The 18,785-nt window shown below is 44.3% G+C and overlaps 1 protein-coding gene across 1 annotated transcript in view; it reads right to left on the reverse strand.

The window, feature by feature from the left end:
- Positions 1-18,785, reverse strand: part of LOC145415628 (uncharacterized) — a 181,227-nt gene that overhangs the window by 129,399 nt on the left and 33,043 nt on the right. Inside the window, exons 12-15 of the mRNA XM_080284849.1 lie at positions 14,571-14,717; positions 12,761-12,889; positions 8,003-8,137; positions 2,907-3,051 (exon numbers count right to left, since the gene is read on the reverse strand). Coding sequence (XP_080140975.1) covers positions 2,907-3,051; positions 8,003-8,137; positions 12,761-12,889; positions 14,571-14,717 — 556 coding nt within the window. The remainder of the gene's footprint in view (positions 1-2,906; positions 3,052-8,002; positions 8,138-12,760; positions 12,890-14,570; positions 14,718-18,785) is intronic.

Raw genomic sequence — 18,785 nt, forward strand, 5'->3', positions numbered from 1 at the left:
TAAATGAAGACATGCTGAGAAGGATAATAACCATTCATCAGACCAACCCTGGAATATGCATCAGTAGTCTGGAGTCCTCATCTCAAAAAACACAGACAAGATTGAAAAAGTTCAAAGGGCCGCTACAAGATGGATACCAAGCTTAAGGGACCTAAGCTACGAAGAAAGACTAAATAAACTGAATCTACCAACACTACAGGAGAGAAGGAAAAAGAGGTGACATGATAATGCTATATAAGAGCATATCAGGGAAGGAGAAAATAGACATAAATGATTACTTAACATAAGGAGAAGCATCAGCAAGAGGGCACTGCAAAAAACTTCATAAGGAGACGGGATAAAGACGTAAGGAAATTCAGTTTCCCAAACAGAGCAATTGATCAATGGAATGCATTACCGAATGAAATTGTGTGCCAAAACAATTCACAAATTTAAGGATATGTACGATAAATATGGTTTAAGACATGGGACAGTACGAGCTTGACTCATTCCTGTAAAGATACAATTAGGTAAGAACAATTAGGTAAGAACACACACAACCATTGTTACAAAGGGATAAGATGGGGAAAGCGTTACTGGAACCAAATACATCCGGTGACAAATGCCCGGGAGTTAGTGTTTGTGCTGGTAGATCGAAATAAGACAGTTCATAATAGCCCTGAGAACGACTAAGGGAAATTACGGAATACTAGAGGGGAGGTGCTGATGAGGCCATAGGTACACTGGGAGGTACAGCTGTAGCGTCCACCTAGAAGTCAAACAGGCCGCTTTCACACGAGGGTGGCTGCCACCCGTGGCCGCAATTAGTTGCCTCCCATAGTTTGCAATGGAGTCTTTCATACGAGGCCACTGCGGTTGCCCGGCCGGCAACCAGCTCCCGGCGGTGGCTCGCTCGCGCAACTAGTGTCCGCCACTGGTAGTTGCTGCCACTCGCCATAAAGCATTTTTTCAAATCGGAGCTTTCATACGGCTGCACTAGTTGCCGGCCCCTTCAAACTGGGCCACCAGTGACGGCCACCGGTGGCCTCGTGTGAAAGCAGCCTTATACTTCCCTGCACCTCACCATGTTAAGAACCTGTCTGATTCTGGTAAGGCGCTGTCTACCTCAAGGGGATGACTTTTCCCCACACAGTATAGGTGCTGTATTGTGCCTGTAGGAGCCACTGGTCTGCTCAGTCAGACAAACTAGGATTATGTAATAACGAGGGGAGAAAATTACTAACTGAAGTATCTGTATATCAAGAGTATGCATTTTCAAAAAAAAGTACAATTATACAGTACATGCTACAGAGACATTAGGGGATACTGAAGAACCAACTATAATGGCTATATGTTGCAGAATGTTTCGATCGTTATAAAAGGATGACAAGAGGACTGTAGAGCGCTGACCATAACTGTGGCAAAGTGAAAATTATCGGATGTGCTTGGGGTATAAGGGGTGAGAAAAATACAAGAGTAAAAGATAAAGTATACCTGCCAAACAAGGCAAAAGCATATGAATACGAGCACAATGTGGGGGAAATTACTGCAGAACTTATGGAACATATACGAATCGCACAATAATGCATCTGGTACATCTAAGCATATATAAATGCAATTATGAACTGCACCTGTTACCTGCTCCCTCAATTATTTCATTTTGTAAGGTCTCATTCTTGCTCTTGGTTTACGTCTGTGCACTGCCCTCCACATTCACCCATATATCACCATTCTCCCCACATGCCATAACCATTTCAATCTACCTCGTCACATCACATGCCATTCCTAGCTGACCTCTCAGTTGCATGCTCAGAAATCTACCATTCTCCGTTTATGTCTCAAGGCTTTATACAAAATTCAGTATTAGTATGGGATTATATGAATTTCAATTTTCATAATCAAAGATTACCAACTTAACGAACATTTACAGTCTTTAATCCAGATACTTACTCTTGTCAGAAATCTATTTCTATTTAACGTCAGTACAGTTTTACTGGTTGCCTGGATCATCTGTATAGCAGTAATCCTTCGTATGTGATCCTAGTGTGCAGCGATCCTCGGTGCACGGCGGCTATAACAGACGTTCGGAATATCTAACGTGCAGAAAACGTACTTGTGGTCAGTTTTTAGTAGGAAAGTTAAAAGTAAGGCAGATTGCTTGGTTAACACGTTAGGTCTTATGATGGACAAAACGATGTGTTAAAAGGGGTTGAACAGTATGCAGGCTCAGTGCACTGACCAACGCTTTCCCAATTAAGGTTAACTATGTGCTTTAGCCAATGTATTATTAACACAGCCTTTTAAGTTCATTGCACAGCAGTGGTATCCACTTTGTCTTATAATGGCAGTATGGCTGCTCCACTGCAACCAAGGAAGAGAATTCATCCCTCTAATTCACTGCCAACCACCATCCGCTGTGGCCGTACGAAAGTTAACTGTGCGCCTGACAACCTGCCCTGGACCTCAGTAGTTAGGAATTTTATGTTTCATGGCACAGTAGACAAACAGAAAACCCTCTCTAATACCCTACGTTTACCAAAAAATATTGCAGACTTTCTAGTTAAACTGTATTCGGCAGAGAAAAACACCTTCCCAATGAAGGGTTAACCAGATTCGGGCTTGACAGTGTTAGCATACATGAAAAAGCTGCCACATCGTCCACTCACCCTCATAAGAAAGACGAACCCTACTTCACCACCTTATTAACCTCTGTCAGGCAAATTCTTTATGAGGCAGGTTACTGTCCCAGAGTTATTGTTTTATAACCCATGTAAACTGTACCTCATAAGGCTTTCAGCTTGGCCAGAGCAAACCATTGTGCCTCACATAAGGTCTGCAGCTCAGCAAGGGTAAACCATTAAAAAAAGTATATTGAACCAAGCCTTAACATTTAAACCTAATTCATTCCATTACCAACATTTACTCACCCTTTATATCAATGCCACTCATGGATGCATGGAGATCGAGGGAATCCACAGCCAGGAAGTCTATTGCTACAGACGTATTAATTACTTGATCAAACCCACTCAGGAGGAATTTGTGCCTGTAGTCCGGCAATGGTACTCCATTCAGCTGGAAGAAAAATACCAACCATTATTCCCACCTATATATGGGACTTTAAAATGGTCAGACCTAATTTTATACAGTATCAAGTTCAACTACATATTCAATAAAAGCATTTAGTTAATAGACTACATCTGTACACATGACAGTATCAAACCATTTATGGAAACTCCCTATACATTTACCCATTTTTTCTGATAATTCAAAGTTAAAATCTTATATTCACGCAGTTTCTATGCACAGTTGCGAGCAGATGACTCGAGGCCACCTAGTCCACTAACATGTTGGTGTTTTATCTGGTGACAGTGGTAGCTATCAACTTGACCGAGATTCAGTTGGCTGTTCGGACAAAAACCCATTGGTAATTTGGCAGTGTGCAGTTCTAACAGGTCTCCAATCAATATCATGCAAGTAAACGTATTATATGTCATACATTTTGTAGTTATATTTATAACCATAGTATTACAACATAGGCATCCAAATAGTGGTGTGTTCATTCATGTGTGACACACTGGTATCGGTAGCGATTTATTTGGTTCGACTATTGTCGTGAACCAAACAACATTTACCAGTTTTCAAGAGATATGCCGTAGAGTTCTCAGCTTCCCCGCAACCTAGCATTATTATCACAAAAATGCCGTCATGCCAGTCATCCCTCACCGTGAACCTCACTTTCGTCGAAGTCTAAATCCGAAGCAGGTGGGAGAGTTAAAGGTTCACACCACAGTAGGCAGAACAGGGGGAAGGGGTGTGTGGGAGTTATAAGGATGGTGGTGGGTGAGGAAGGGAGGGACGAGGTGGGACGTCAGATGGGAGGAGGAGGGGGGAGGGGGCAGGCGGTTGGCTGCGGTATTAAACGTATATGAGATTAAAGGTTATAACAAGTTTGTTTTGACATACGCAACCAATGTTTGTTTAATATTAGAGTGGTAAAGTAGAACGATTATTCTCTCTAAATATTTATCATCATGAACGGGCCAATTGGTTCCACCTTCATCCTCCTCCCCATACGTGGCGTCACGTGGTGCCTACGTCACAAACCAAAGTGGTGATGGAGCTGTACACTCGGGATACCCGTGTGTCTCACATGAATGAACGCACCACTATTTGGATGCCAGTGTTGTAATACTATGGTTATAAATATATCTAGCATGTGTCTGTCTATATACCTAGGCTGCTTCCCCCAAGGAAAGGGAGGCAGTCTAGACAGGACGACACACTCCCCATTTTCTCATCCATTCAAACACATTCATTAGCATCTTAGCCCCAAAGGGGAGAAGGGACAGATCCTCACCGCACCACACCGCACAAGGGTCAACTGCGCAGTGCAATTAGTGACATCCGCAGCAGGGTTCGACAGCAGATCTGGCTTACCCCTGCCACATCATAATAGACCCATTCCCTTACCCGCACCTGACCTGACTAGCTGATCAGACCAAATGCGGGAGAATATCCCGTCAGGGAGGAGTCATCATTTATTCATTCACAATTTCTCTCCATTTATTTCTGTCACACACAGCCACTCTTCCTTGCTAAACAGACATCCCTCTCACATCCAGCACTCTCTTCACACTGTCCATTCATCCTATTCGTGGTCTCCCTCTCAGCCTTACACCTCTCACATCAGATCTAGTTATCTTTTTCACCAATTGCTCATTATCCATTCTCTCCATATGCCCACACCATCGCAACACCCTCTGCTCAACTCTACCAGCCATCTCCCAAACAACTCCAGTTCTCCTTCGCACTTCTTCATTTCGCACTCGAGCCATACGAGTCACTCCACACATACTCCTCAAACACCTCATCTCCATTACATTCAAACTTTTCCTCCGCTACACCCATACTCCATGTTTCAGCCCCATATAACGCAGTCGGTACAACACCCTCTTATAGCCTTCTCTTTACATCCATTCTAAGCAAACGACATCTAAACACTTTTTTCATTCCTCGCAGCACCTTACCTACTTCATTCATTCTAAACTTCACTTCTGCATCTATTCGTCCATCCACAGCAACGTGACCCTAAATATTTAAAACACACTACAGCCTCTAGCAACTCACCACTGAAAACTATATTCATCCCCCTATCATCTACCAACCTCGTCCACTTCATGACTTTATTCTTATTCTCATTTACTTTCAATTTCCTCCTTTCACACACCCTTCCAAACTCCTCTACCAACGGTCTCAATCTCTCCTCTGAATCAGCCACCAGTGCAGTATCATCTGCAAACAGCAGCTGCTTCAGATTCCATTCTCCACCATCAACATTCACCAGACTCAGACCTCCACCTAAAACTCTTTCATTCACCTCCCTTACAACACCATTTGTATAAATATTAAATAACCAAGGCGACATCACACATCCCTGTCGCAGCCCCACTCTCACAGGAAACCAATCACTCACAGCATTTCCCACTCTTATATACGCTATACTATTTACATAAAACTTTTCACCCGTTTTAGTAACCTATCATAAAGTCCATACAATCTTAAAACAGTCCACAAAGCCTCCCTATCAATTCTATCATAAGTTTTCTCTAAATCCATGAATGCCCAAAACACATCCTTGCCTTTCGCTAAATACTTTTCACACACTTGTCTCACAGTGAACACCTGATCCACGCATCCCCTCCCTCTCCTAAAGCCACACTGCTCATCACCAATCACTCCCTCTGTACCCTCTCTAACTCTCAATTAACACTACCATATACCTTCCCTACAAAACTCAACAGACTTATACTCCAAAAGCTAGTACATTCACTCTTATCACTCTTGCCTATATACAATGGACCACACAAGCACTTGCCCAGTCAACTGGCACCATACCTTTCACAAAGCACACATTCAACAATCTTACTAACCAGTCAACAATAGTCACTCCACCACCCTTCAGGCATTCCACAGCACACCCATCCATACCTGCAGCTTTCCCAGTTTTCATCTCCTTTACTGCCTTCTCCACTTCCTCCTTCGTGATCAAAGAATCATTCAACTCTCCCAACATATTTATTCCTTGCACCCTTCCATCCGCCACAATCTCAGCCACCCTTTCCTCCCCTACATTTAACAGTCTTTCAAAATACTCTGCCTATCTCTTCCTTACTGCATCAATCTCAACATCCTTCCATCCTCTGCTTTTACTTGTTCTTCCTTCCCAGACTCTCCCTTTCGCACCCTTTTAACCTCCTTCCAGAACATTTTCTTATTCTGTTGAATATTCTCAGTCAGCAACCTACCCCACCTCTCATCTGCTGGCACTTTAGCATCATGCACAGCCCTTCTCGCCCTATTCCTCTTTTCCTTTTACCTCTCATATGACACCTCATCCTTCCTCTGCAGCCACACTTCATATACCAATCTCTTCTCAGCCACAGCCATACTTACTTCCTCGCACCACCATTCACTTCCTTTTCTTACACCACCACCCACACGTCTCACACCACACACCTCTTCTGCAAGCCCCACCACAGCACTCAACTGCCATTCCTCCTTCACGCTGCCATTTTCCTGATCATTCACTGCGTTCCACTCATCTTTCAATTTCTCCTGATACTCTATCATTTTCTCTCTTTTATCCAACTCGCTCACTTTCAAAACCTCCCTGCCGCACCTAACCCTCCTAGCTCTCATCCATCTCTTACCTACTCTTAACTTTCCCTCCACCAGGTAGTGGTCAGACATACCTCCACCCTCCCCTCTCAGAACTCTCACTTCCAATAATCTTCCTATTACCTTCCTAGACACAATCACATAGTCCATCAATGCTTTATCAACAACCATTCCACCCTCCTGTCTCACCCATGTATTTTAAATATCTTTCTTCTCGAACAGCGTATTTCCAATCACCACCTCTCGCTCAACACACATCCTTATATTAGTTTCCCATTTTCACTTCTTCCAGGCACACCATGCATACCAACTACACCTTCAACTGGTACATTTCCCACTCTAGCATTCAGATCTCCCATCATTACCACATTCACATTCGCTCCAAAACTCTGCAGACACTCTTCAACATCATTCCAGAAAGACTCCCTCTCTTCTTCATCCCTTTCACTACCAGGCCCATATGCACTCACAAACACCCACAAATCACGTTCAAATTTCGCTTTCACCCACATCAGTCTCGATGACACCACCTTCCATTCAGTCACACACTGCTGTACTTCCGGACTCACTAACAAGGCCACACCCTCTCTTGCCCCTCCTCTATCAACACCTAACAATCTTCCATTCACACCTCCAAACATAGACTCACCCTTCCCTTTAATCTTCGTTTTACTCAAAGCTAACACATCCAACTTTCCTCTCACAAACATTCTCCCAATCTCCTCCCTTTTAGCCTTAATCGTACTACATCCACGCACATTCATAGACCCAATCTTCAGGGTACGGGGATAACTCAATCCCCCATCCATTCCTCTGGCCTGTCTCTTTTTAGGAACTAAAAACAGAGGAGGGGGTCCCTACTCCCCTCACCCCGCCCCTTTTAGTCGCCTTTTAAGACACGCAGGGAATACGGTGGCAGTATTCTTCCTAACACAACCTGCCTGCAGAGTAGTAGTATCACCCCATAGTGCGGCCAGATTGTGTCCCCCCCGCTGTGGCGGGGGGGACACCATGTGTACGACATGTTAACCATTATCAATATAATACGTTTACTTGCATGATATCGACTGGAGACCAGTTAGAACTGCACATTGACAATTTATCTCTGAGTTTGTTTCGCCCGAACAGCCGACTGAACCTCTGTCAAGTTCATAGTTACCACTGTTCCCAAATAAAACACCAACATGTTGGTGGACTAGGTGGACTAGGTGGCCTCGAGTCAACTGCTCGCAACTATACATATTTAGCACTGTACATAATTGTTATTTAATATATATAATTATGGAATAGCCACTAGCAGGTTTCCTACGTTCCCAAGAAATACAGGACGAAGAACATCACTTACGCTGTGTATGGCAAGCGAAGTGAAGTGTGCGTTGTCAATCGTAACAGACAGAGTAGTGACTGGTGCGGTGATTGTCTGGTTGGTTCCGAAGTACATGATCTTGGTGGACGACTCCATCAAGGCATCAACCTTTTTCTGTCAAAATTGTTGAGAGATTAGAAGCTGCCAAACTATCTGCTAACTATGAAAACCCATGCTTCAGATTATTCTTCACAAACCATGAACATTAAATTTTCCTTCTCTTCCAAATCAAGAGATCCAACTGCTGAGTTTACTTGTGTGCCTGCCTCACCTAGACGTATATAACCCTATTAGTTCCAAATACAAGCCAGTGTTAATGATATTTGACAATGACATTTTGACTCTGATAAAAGATCTGTCTGGGCAAGATGGATATGAAAATGCTCAATCATGTTCAAGCATGGTCAGTACTGATCTGTTTTCCTGTAAAGAAATGCAGTGAAATCAACTTTAAGTAATGATAAAAATCTCTTCTGATTTCCAAAAACTGCCAGTTCTTCGTCAAGAATTGAATAGTGCTCACTCACTCTAATATTTCAAGTATTGCGACATCCCGTAATATACACTTCACCAAAAAAAGCAGCAGTTGAACATTATAATCAGTCAACACCTCTCCTCGAATCATACCTTCCTTATTAGGGAAAGGCTTTAAGCTGCTCTCTAGAAGATTCAACAGAGATCAATTGCCTCATGAACAGTGGCACCATCACCATCACAACCATCACCATCATTATCATTTCCTGTGTTGCCCCATGAGGAGCATAGGAGCCCGGGGCTAGGCACACTGGTCCTGACTCTTAAGGTGAGAGTGACCAGCCTCACACATCCCTGAGTGGCATTACGTGAGCAATAATCTCCAACCACCCTTTGGATATAAACCTGCACAGGCTCAATCCGATTGGAGCGCCTTAATTTTCCACTAAACCAGGCGCCCTAATTTGGTTATATGGTTACCACTCAGCGTGGTAAATTGTTTCCTGGCGTACAGGAAACCATTTGGCCTGTCACGCAGTGTACAGTCACCCACAGGCAGAAGGAGGAAATAATGAAGGAAAGAAAGACAGAAGAGGGCGGAAGGAAAGAAGAAAAGAAAGGGCAGTCACTCTAGAGAAGCACTAGATCTAGTGAGTGGATGGTAAGCGCCCCCACCTATAATGACAATATATAACCTAGGAGCTGTACAGAAGAAACCCAGAGAAACCTCCACCCAGATGGTCGGCAGCAGGCCTGGAAACACTAATACAGATTGTGTCTTAGGCAAACCAATGCAAACAATCAGAATCACAACCATTAAGTTTCAGACAAAACGTCGCTCATGCAGACTTAATATACTGCAGTCTATTTTGAATGGAATATATGTTTAGATGCCAATTTTAAACTCGAGAGGGGGAGAGGAGTTGTCAATCTTGAATGGACCAAGTTGGTGTTCTCAAATAATCTGTTCGTGTGGGAATCATTCATGAGCCACCAGCTAAGAATCAACAGCCTTCTCGATGCCCTACTGAAAAGCAGTTTATGAATTCGAGATTATTACCACACTTAATTATGGACTCCAGCACCACACACACACACACACACACACACACACACACACACACACACACACACACACACACACACACACACACACACACACACACACACACACACACACACACACAATGGGCTCTTCGCTTTTCAGAGTACACTTCTCAGATGTAGGACCCAAACCCTGAGTGATCCTGAGTAGTGACACTAACCCAAAGTCTATCGAAGGCATGGCATCTTGCAAGAAAAAAATTCACATGCCACATCTTAAGTGTACAATTGACCTGATGCTATACTCTAAACTGTCATTCTGCATGTATGTTAGTCATCGCAGTTGCATTACTTAAAGTCACCGTTGCCCAAACTGAAATAGGTCGGGGTGTGGTAGTCAGGAAACAACATAAGTTGTGCTCTCACCTTTTAGCCCTGCAATAGCAAGATGGCTACGAGGCTTCGCTCTGAGAGTTGTTTCACCGATCTGATAGTATATTGCAAATTCCACTGTGCTTTTTATTTCCCAGCTCTACAGATTAAGTTGAAACTAATAGAGAATTTAAGTAAAACTTAATGGGAGAGGGGAAATGTGGAAAGTTTTCAACAAGGGCTTGATAAAAGCAGCAAGAAGTTAGATGCATTAAGAAAATTTAAGCAGCAGCAAGGTAAGTATAGCCTTCAAGGAGAAAAAGAAGGCATGGAGAATACTTCAGGAGTGTATCTCAGGAAACGGCAAAGAAGGGCGTAGGAGAATACGAGGCTAACAGTACAAATGATAAAAGCCAGAAAGCAGGTGTATGATTATGGAAGAAGGATAAATTCTCAGTACAAGATTAAGTACTACAAGACCATAAACGAAGCTAGAGGGCAGGCGAAGGGAGGGGTAGAGGGTGAACTACAGAGTGGAGGGTTGGGTGCTTTAAGATAAGGACGACAACTAAGAGAATATTCTCTAACAGGAACAGATGGGTAAAGCATTGGCTGTTATTTGGGGCATGGATAAGGGAGGTGACAGACCAGCAGAAAGGGGACTGACTGGCGTAAAATACAGCAATTATTGTATGTTGAAGTCACTAGGAATATAATTATGGTACTGTATTAGTGGAGAAATGTTCTGTGTGGTGGTGATAATGAAGCCAGCATAATGAACAGTGTGTGTGTGTGTATGTGTGTGTGTGTGTGTGTGTGTGTGTGTGTGTGTGTGTGTGTGTGTGTGTGTGTGTGTGTGTGTGTGTGTGTGTGTGTGTGTGTGTGTGTGTGTGTGTGTGTGTGTGTGTGTGTGTGTGTGTGTGTGTGTGTGTGTGTGTGTGTGTGTGTGTGTGTGTGTGTGTGTGTGTGTGTGTGTGTGTGTGTGTGTGTGTGTGTGTGTGTGTGTGTGTGTGTGTGTGTGTGTGTGTGTGTGTGTGTGTGTGTGTGTGTGTGTGTGTGTGTGTGTGTGTGTGTGTGTGTGTGTGTGTGTGTGTGTGTGTGTGTGTGTGTGTGTGTGTGTGTGTGTGTGTGTGTGTGTGTGTGTGTGTGTGTGTGTGTGTGTGTGTGTGTGTGTGTGTGTGTGTGTGTGTGTGTGTGTGTGTGTGTGTGTGTGTGTGTGTGTGTGTGTGTGTGTGTGTGTGTGTGTGTGTGTGTGTGTGTGTGTGTGTTTTTTAGACTGGCATTGGATGGGGGGGGGGGGGGGCCAAGTACCAGAAGACTTGAGGAAAGTGGCAGTAGTTCCACTACAAAGGAATAGTGAGCTACGAAGAGTATGAATCACAGAGGGATTAGTTTACCGAACATTCATGGAAAGGTGCACAGTTGAGTGTGTATGGAAAGGATGCTTAACAGAATATGTGAGGAACAGGGCGAGTTTAAAAAGATGGGATGTGTATACCAGATATTTACAGTAAAATCTTTAGTGAAGTACATTTCAAAGAATATGTTTATGTTGCATTTATGAGCTTGGAGAATGCTTATAACATGGTGGACTGGAAAGGTTTATGAAGTCTGACAGGGATATATGGTGTGGGAGGGGTTAGTCATTTTTTTTTTTTAAATTGTGGCTTAATGGCCATCGCCTCCATAGTGGGGCATTAGGCCAGCCAGGGTAAATGAACAAAATGTAGCCACTCCCTCACTGCGCACCATCGACGATCAAAGGGGCCAGACGAGGTGGGAGCATGTGATAGAATGCTCCAAGGTCTGTTAGACGCACCTCCTCCTCCCTGACAATCAGCACAGGTCTTATGTCCTCACCCCGGTCGGCAGCTCGGAGCAGATCGAGTTGGTACGACCGGGTGTGAGTGCCGAGAGCCAGGAGGTGTCAATAGGCTACGTCTAGCCGATCCTTTAGGTCAATGATGGGAGGGCGAGATGGGGTGCCCTCCTCTGTCTGAGGAAGGGGGGACTCACCAACTTCCTCCTCGGTCGAGGAGCCGGTCGACGTTTCCTTGACCATGGAGGTGGTGTCAGTTGAGTCCCACTCCTCCTCAGACATTATTGCAGATGGTGGACTTCCGCCGTGGTCGTCATCGTTGTAGAGTTGGTCGGGTCCGGGGCCAGGTCGGTATTCTTAGAGGCTATCTTTTTTTTTTTTTTTTTTTTTTTTTTATGTGTCCGACTCTGGGCATAGGCTTCACAGCCTACTATCAAGGCCCAGCATTCCTCCTACATACCATACACCTCTACACGTCACCACTTCGGCGCTAACAACCACCGTCCGTATTGAATACATGCTAGGGCTGTCTCATACAGGACTGGTGTATTGGTATTAACGGGGGTATTTTTACGACATGTCGGCGGGTCTTCTGGTAGATCAGTAAAGCCTGATTTAATGAAATTCAAATCCTTAAACTGTTCCCTGCCCCAGCCGGGATTCGAACCTGGGTCCGATGGGACTGCAGGCCACCTCTCTACTGATTGAGTCACCACCTCCAGCCTAAGCCTCTTCCTCGGTGTCTGACGAGGAGCAGCAGATTATGGCTGTGATCGACAAGCCTGACGCTCCCGTCGGCGAGGGACAGTGTATATCACGGGCAAAGTACTCGGGGATGATAAGCCTAGGCAGCCCATTCTCCTCAAAGATCTTCGGAAGGAGAATGCGCAAAGCTCTCTGATCCCCAAAAAAAGCCTTCGACGTCGTGATACACATCTCCACGACGAAGTTCATCTGTCCGTAACTCCCAGGATCCCTGAACGTCCCCGGGCCATGAGGCGCCGCCGTGCATGGGCAGAGCCCTGCACGGCTACACCACCCGGCCCAGTAACATCTCCAGCCTCAGGACCCTTGGGGGTTCCAAACAAACTGAACTCCACCGATTCTCCATCACCTAGGGAGCGTTGGAGGTGCCGTGGGTTTGGCTTAACTATCGCCTGGCGGTGCACAAAAACATCAAGGCCAGTATCATGGCATTTGATGAATCCGTACCCAGCCTGCACGTTAAACCAAACCACAGTCCCCCGAATCTTCTGGGCTACAGGTGAATGTGGCTGGCTGGATGCCCCCCTCAATGGGTCGCAGGCAATGATGGTACGTCCGTCTTCCGTGGCTGCTCTCCGATCTCCCCTCGGTTAGTCAAGGGCCATAAAATCCTTTTATAAGGTTAGTACTGCATATGTTAAGGAGAGTTCAATGATCCTTTGAACATTAATACAGGTTTAAGACAGGGATGTGTTATGTATATGGACTGAGCATTAGGTGAAAGCGAGGACAGCAGGTACTGAAGCAATCCGAATAGCAATGAATGAAGTCTCGTAACCTGCCTGTATGCTGACGATGCTATTTTAATAGCATAAAGTGAGTGACTTGCAAAAGGTAATATGGTAAACAATCTGACTGTCTGCACAAGTTAAAGGTTAATGCGAAGTATGGAAGTGGCAGATGATATGGAAGTGGCAGATGATATGGAAGTGTCAGATGATATGGAAGTGTCAGATGATATGGAAGTGACATATGAAATGGACGTATGACCATTTTGGCAGACTGTTCAGGGTACAGAGGAGAAACGGTGAATTACAGGGTTCACATGAGAAATGTCAATGCTCACAGTTAAGTGCATGGGAGCTGTACTGCACGTGTGACAAAATTGAGGGCGAGGCCAAGGAAAGATCACTTTAGAGGAGAAAAGTAATTGCACAGTTAGAGTTAGCACTTAGATTAGAGCCCTACATGACTGTTTCGCTGCCTAAACTGTATGAGAGTGATACCTGTGCAGTGATTGACAGTTGTCTAGGTTGCAGGCTGTTGAAATTATCTTTCTTATAACAGCAGCTGGGAAGGGTGGAGGGTCTAAGTGAAATTTATAGGCATTATGAAATGGAAGCTAAAGCCATAGGTGTGAGAACTGCCTCAGTAATGAATACATTGAGATGGTATGAACATGTACAGAGAATGTACATAGATACGGTGCAAAGAAAGGTTGCGACAGCAGTGTTGATAGAGGCTGCCTATGTGGTATGAAAGACAAAAAAATATATACTACTGAGAGCACTGGAGTGAGAGGATAGGGTAACCTCGAGGTGCTTCTGTCACAGCCATCCCATCTGAGGGATCCCAAGAAGGAGCAAAGGCACCGGTTATCATTAATGCATACATTTTCAGCACAGTCCAACTTAGTCTAACGCCACTCATCAATTTTCTATGAGTTGTCGTAATGTCCTGGTCAAGGAAGCCAATCCTACAGGTATAATTTCTTACATACCCTATTCCTCACCAAGCTCAGCTGCATTCAAATTATCTTCTGCCACAGGAGTTATAGTCTTCATCAATCCTGTCTACAGATGTCTGTGTCCGATTCACATGATTAGTAACAGCTTATTCTAATACCTGAATCACCCTCATCTAGTCACCATCCAATATAGAGCTAACCGGATCAATGTCACTTTAGGAAGAGGGTAAAGTGAAACGCTGCACTTTATTATGAATCGGTTGCTACTACCAATTAAATACTCTCGTGAAACGTTGTCCCATTTGTGCTGCAGTGTTATCACATTCTTATGAAGTAAACCTGAATCTGTCTTAGATCTACAAATTTTAATAGTTTATCACACCTACCTGCAGCTCTGTGGTGAGGCGGGCAAATTTGGCAACCGACTGAGATGATGGATCATCGCCTGGGATCCTGATGACCAGTGTTGAAGTAAACGAGGACAGCCCAGCCACCGTTAGACCTGCCAAGAATGTGATTGGTCCTTCCCATATCTGAAATGAAATATGGAATTCAGGTGACAAGACCAGCAACAATCTGTACAACACAAGAAAATGCAGGGACTTCAACTTCGTACCGTTTATACAGGCTCCAGTATGCTTGCATGCATCAGCCTTTGTTACCTCATGGCAACTCTACACGCTGCTCGATCTCTAATCCCTTAGGTCACACTATGACCTCGTTCCAGGTACTTTTTCGGCCTACCCCCTACGTTCATACTTTTCATTCTCCACATCCAAGTATTATACTCCATCCTCTCCACATGCCCAAACCAGCCCAATCGACCCATCACAACAATACACCAGTCCCATCCTTCCTCTCAACTCTTCAATCGTAAAACTAGTCCCCCTAGGCCTAGTATTCTATGGCACTACACATTCATCTAACCACTGTCGTTTCGGCACGTCTGAGCCTACAAAATTATTATCTTCCTTTACTCCCCAGGTCTCACTACCATACAGAATTACATTCCTAACACATGCTGCATGTAGAGATCCTTTAGCATGGGGAAAGAACCCACTCAGTGTCAGAGGCATCAGCTTCCTGAACTTCCCGCAACCATTCCACGCCCTAGCCACAGATCTGGCTACAGCCCCAACTCCTGCATGTTTAAAAAAAAAAAAAAAAAAAAAAAAAAAAAAAACTCCAACAAGATCAATCCTTTCATGAATGACAATCTCTACATGCTCTCCCTAACACACCGCACACAAAATCAACATCATATGGCAGTCTACCTTTAATACCACTACGTCTCATGCCCCCTTATCACAAATACAGCACAAGATGGAGTTAATACCCACATCCTTGTGGCAAACCGCACATGGTCATTCTCTCTCTCTCTGAGAGTACCGCCACCAGGCCTAGGTATCATTACTTATTTTATCTGCTTTTACTTTCAAACCCTTGTGCCCTGTTCCATCTCTCTCCAGTTCCTAAATCTTCCTTCCATCTTCCTTGCATTATTTGCAGTGAATATCATATCAGCACACACCTCCCATGGGAGTCCATTTCCGAGAGCTTCAAACACCATGACAATAAGGGGCTCAAGACTGACCCCTCATGCATGCCAAGATTCATGGAAAACTCACTTAAATCTCCACTGACTCACCAGGATGCAAGCACCCACATACATAGCCATAACCAATAACCAGCCAATCCTAGATCCCGAGCTCTCTCATTGCACACTTCACCACCTCCTTAGAGACTCTGTCAAAGGCTTTGTCCTTATCAACAAAAAGTACAACTCCTTTTTCCTATTTATGTTTCCTAAAGCCGTCTGACAATGAATATGGAACAAATGGTCCTATTGCCTGGCATATGCCCAAAGTGCATCTCATCAATAGTCACTTTCCTTAACCATAACTTCCACGACTCTCTCCATTTCCTTCAGTATCTACCTCTCTATTGACAGAAGCCTTAATCCTGTAAGGAGGGGCCACAACCAAATCTCCTCCATGTCGCCCTATCCCCCGCCATTTCGCTGCCCCGCTCCCAGCTCAGCCCCCCCCCCCCCCGTCTCATATACCTCTCCATCCCTCCATCTCATCCTCTCCATCCCTCCATCTCATCCTCTGCCTCCCCCTCCCTCTGCTCCCCTTCACCTGACTCTCTCTCCACGTCAGTCTCTCGCTCTCCATCCTCCCCATATGGCCAAATCACCTCAATGAGTTTTTCCCGTAACGCTTCCGATCACATCCACATCCACACCACAACACTCCTTCACTTCCTCATTTGTCAGTGTCTCCACGTGACTCAAGCTCCTCTTTAACTCATTTCCACTGCTCTCACTCTTGACTTCTGTCCCTCCAACAAGGTCCAAGCATCACTTCCATACGTTAGAGTTCGTATCACAATACTGTCATGTAGTAAGTTTCACTTCCAAGCTCACCACCTTATTTCTTATCACTGCTTTCAAGGAACCAGCAACCTTTCTTCCTTGTTGAGGCAGTTGGACAAAATTCATAATAAAGCCATTAGATTAATCAATAATCCTGCCATTACGAAAGACCTTCCTCCATTATCAGTACGTAGAGATGTTGCTTCTTTAGCATTATTTTATCGATATTTTTACCATAAGCGCTCTGACGAACTTGCCTCAATTGTGTCCCCCCTTCATTTTCTCCCGAAATACTCGGGCAGCTGGGAGAGCCCATGAACTCACTCTCTCCCTGCAATGCAGAACCTCTGCTTATCAAAATTCATTTATCCCCGGAACTCTTACTCTCTGGAATTCACTTCCTGAGAGTTGCTTCTCACAAACATTTAATCCACTTCAATTTAAATCCAGCTGTTATAAATATTTTATGAATGGAGGATGCCTTTAGGCACATGGACCTTTTTTTTACTTTGTTTTTCCTTCCTCCATTATCTATTTTTTAAAAATCATTACTCATCACACTACCCAAGTACTTAAACGCACTCACATTTTCCATTTCCTCTTCATCCAACCTCACCAACATTCACCGACTTCACTCGAAGACCATAACTTTACTCTTCCCTACATTCACCTTTAGAGTCGGTTTCTTACACTCCCAAACTCATCTACCAAGCCTTGCAGCTCCCTTTCGTCTTCACTTAACAGTATCATTTGCAAACAGCAGTACAGGGAGTTTTCAAACACTGCCCTCTCACACTAGGGCCACTCCAACATCCACTGCCCTACCTTGTATCTCTTTTATAACCCCATCCATATACAGATTTAACAACCATGGCGACAACACATCCCTGTTTCAATCCGGCCTTCAAATAGAAAAATTCACTCGGTTCACCACCCACATGCACTGCAGGCTGAGCACCCTCATACAGTACAAACATTTTGCGGCAATTAACAACTTCCCATCTACTCTGTTCATATATTCTTAATGCTTTCCACAATCCTTGTCTATTCATTCCATCATATGCTTTCTTCAAATCCATGAAGGCCACATATAACTTCTCCCGTCTCTAGAAACTTTTCCACTAAAGATCTAAGAATGGGTATCTTATCTACACAACCTCTTCTCTTCCTAAAACCTCCATGTTCAACTAATTTCTCTGTTTCCCTGTCAATAAGTGTCTTAGCATATACGTTTTCTATTACACTAAGACAAATGCCCCTAAGATTACTACATACTTTTTTTCCCGCTTTTTTCTTTGTACAGAGGAATAATTATACCCGATTTCCAATCCTCTGGAACTCTACCTTCCTCCTAGGCCAATCTGCACATCTTCCACATCCATTCTACTACTATCTCTCCCCCATGCTTCAGCATTTCACCTCACTTCGTCAATTCCTGGGTCTTTTTCCCCATTTTAACTTTCTTCACTGCTTCCACAACTTCCATTATCTGGTCCAAAATTTTTATGCCTCTGTTTCCTCTTTCCAGGGCATCACCCTTCCCCTTGTAAACAATCACTCTTCAACAAGTCATCTAGGACAACGCACTCATATTTAATATTTGTCAGATCAGTAACTAACCCCACTCCTGTATCTCGTAAGGCCTTCAGCATTTCAGCCATCAACAAAGACACCTGCCACATTCCCGAACGGCATCCTGCCTGTTGCCCTGTTCACAGTAGTAACATCCAAGACCATGGGACAAGCACGGTCCGCCGACTCCAAACCTTCCCTGTTCCAGACAAACTCGTTCAGCAACCAGTTATAATGCTCTCTTTATATCCTCACTGTCTACCACTACTTTTCCTTCATCTTCACACACTGCTCACCTATGATATCCCTGTTTTCCCTATTCATCCGATTTGCAACCTTAAATACCACATTCTTCCTTTCCACACTATTCAGGTTGTCCAATAAGAGTCACAGATTCTGATTTTGTTCTGCGTACCCCCATCGTAGCCCTACGCTTGGCAGCCAAGCATTCCGCTCTGTTACCACTCTCTTTCCATTTCCGGAAAAGTCGTTTTCTCCTTAACTGCAGCGTCTGCTCTCTCATCCCACCAACGCATTTTTGTACCGTATGTCTTGGTGGGCCCCTTGTCCATCCACATACTGAATTAGTAACTCTTAGGAGATTGTTCTTGAAAAACTAGGCACGGTCCGTTAACATTTGTCAACAGCTCCC

Source organism: Coenobita brevimanus, chromosome 103 (assembly GCF_032717465.1).
Source record: "Coenobita brevimanus isolate Jiangsu-jjx chromosome 103, ASM3271746v2, whole genome shotgun sequence".
Lineage (NCBI taxonomy): Eukaryota > Metazoa > Arthropoda > Malacostraca > Decapoda > Coenobitidae > Coenobita > Coenobita brevimanus.